This window comes from Penaeus chinensis, chromosome 34, assembly GCF_019202785.1.
Source record: "Penaeus chinensis breed Huanghai No. 1 chromosome 34, ASM1920278v2, whole genome shotgun sequence".
Taxonomy (NCBI): Eukaryota; Metazoa; Arthropoda; class Malacostraca; order Decapoda; family Penaeidae; genus Penaeus; species Penaeus chinensis.
Genome location: NC_061852.1, coordinates 22,117,038 through 22,119,537, shown reverse-complemented (window position 1 = coordinate 22,119,537; position 2,500 = coordinate 22,117,038). Strand labels below are relative to the sequence as shown.

The 2,500-nt window shown below is 39.3% G+C and overlaps 1 protein-coding gene across 1 annotated transcript in view; it reads left to right on the top strand.

Annotated features, from left to right (window-relative positions):
- Positions 1–2,500, top strand: part of LOC125043686 (dipeptidyl peptidase 4-like) — a 39,420-nt gene that overhangs the window by 14,610 nt on the left and 22,310 nt on the right. The window contains exons 4-5 of the mRNA XM_047639923.1: positions 904–1,061; positions 1,443–1,567. Coding sequence (XP_047495879.1) covers positions 904–1,061; positions 1,443–1,567 — 283 coding nt within the window. The remainder of the gene's footprint in view (positions 1–903; positions 1,062–1,442; positions 1,568–2,500) is intronic.

The window sequence follows — 2,500 nt, the reverse complement described above, 5'->3', positions numbered from 1 at the left end:
CAACATTGATTTCATGATCGATGACTCACTATAATGCCTCGGATCGATTTTGAATTGCCGAGCGTACTGGTCATTGGCAAGAGCATTGCATGAATTATTGCAAAAAGAGGATAACATTGCATGACGAGCCGCATCACCCAGGCGAGAGCGTTTTCCTGACATCACTGAAGTGACTGTCACGAGACGACATAAATGCGCATGACTCAACCATAACTGCTGGGAATAAGCTCAATGGATTTCACTCACGCCTGGCCACCGTGAGTCACTCGCGAGGGGCTTGAGTCATCGCGGAATATCCGTTGGTTACTGTCATCCGTTAATGACTTATGCGCATGTCACTTTCAATAATCCTAATGACCTTGGTCGGTAGCACGAGTAACGTCATTAATAATCGAATAAAAATGTATACATGTATCGCTATTTCCTTTTCTTTTTGTTTTTGTAGGTATCGGTTTCATCCTTGTATTTGTTAGGATTAGTATTTTTGTTAATTTTGTTATTTTCATCCTAATTTTCAGCATTGTTGTTTGTTTTTTTATTCCTATTATCATCGCCATCATTTTCTTCATGCTTACTATAAGTTATCAATGTCACTTATGTTGTATAAACATCACAGTATTATAATATAATGTTATCCATATAATCATCATCAAGCTGCCTCCATTATAAGAAGGCAACATTCATAATCAATTAAAACATTGATAAAACGTAATGTCTATGTTGATTTTCAATGCTCGTTATTGATTTGCTGTTTTTGTATAACAAGAAAACATATATACATCTCCAAAACCATCTATATTTTGTTATGAGATTTTTTTTTCTTATTTTTCATTGATTTTCTTTTATATTTATTATTCTTTTTTGCTGTATTACTTCATCTAATGTATCTATTTCGTTATGCAGAGGAGATCCTGGGGTCGAACAGCGCTGTGTGGTTCTCTCCCGACGGCCGCATGCTTGCCTACGCCTCCATCAACGATACGCTGGTCGACATGGTGCCCATCCCGCAGTACGGCCCCGAGCTGCAGTACTCGCCAGTGCACTGGCTCAGATATCCCAAGGTGGGGTCGGGATCGGCGATGGCATTAGTTTATCTTCTCTCTCTCTCTCTCTCTCTCTCTATATATATATATATATATATATATACATATGTATATATATGTATATATATATATATATATGTATGTATGTATAAATACTGTATAGATATAAGCTTCATCCCTATTTAATTCTGCCTCTCTCTTCTTTGCTCCACCCCACTAGTCACATATACTGTACATATGTTTAATTATATATCTCATGTTGTGTTTACGTCGATTTTGAATACAGCTTTATGGTTATATATATGTGTGCAAATTGTCAAAGTAGTTCATATTAGCTCACTAGATACATTTTCCTCCTCTTAAACTGACAGATCATAATGATGCTTTGCTTGCTTCCAGCCCGGCCAGGAGAACCCACGAGTGACCTTGTGGGTCGTTGACCTGAGCGACCTAAGGTCAATCAGGCCGCGTGACCTGAAGCCCCCGAACGTGGTCAAAGACCAGTTAGTGCTCTCCGCAGTGTGGTTTGTGTGGGAGGATTAACGACGTTCTTATCGTTTGTTGTCTCACTTTAAGTGTAGTTTTGGCCTTGGTGGCACCAACACCAGCACGGACCAGCCGCGAGCCTCTGACCATAAGTCTAGGGTCACGCGCTGCCAAGTTTCACTACCAAACCGCGGCGGTTCCTGAAAGAGTAAAGCTCAAAAGGTCTTGTTAATTCAGCCGTCAGAAGAAGGTCAAGCCTCAGCACAAAGAGACGATTCGATTGTCCGTTTCAGATATGGTCTTATTAAACTACTAGAAAGAATCGGCTTCATGAATTTATATTTTGCTTTTTCATAATAATTATATATTATTTTTTTCCTATCATAGACTCTTGACCATAGAATCGTGATTGCGTAGAACTACAGTAAATCAGAGGATTCAGTTAATCTCAGATAAGTATCACACATTCAAAGCAGACACAGATGAGGACGTTGTTGTTCTTTCTCTACCGTATTCTTCACTTTAAAATCTAAAACTGCTCACTCACTCCTCTTGTAAGTGGCTTCACCCTCACTAGTTACCGGTAGTTATGTGTATGGCAGTAGTGACGAGCCTTAATAAGTAGACACCAATCTCCTTGTGCAGCTTTTGATGTGGTCGATTCCTCCCTGTACAATAGTTTACCCTCCCGAAAGATGTATTAACTCCGTTTTCTATCATGAGTACTTGAGAGTCTCCAGAGAAATACCAAAAAAAAAATATATATCTTAGCACTGTGTTAGCACTTTACGCCTATCTAAGAGTTTGCTGCGAGTGGAAATGTGTACTTACAAACTTTCTTTTTTGTTACGTATAATGCATGGTTCTGTTGGCACTTGAGAGCATATTTGAATCATATGTAGTACACCTTGTCCCTCACTGCCAGAGAAGCCCGAACAGAAGAGAGAAATCACAAAGAACTGAGAGAAACA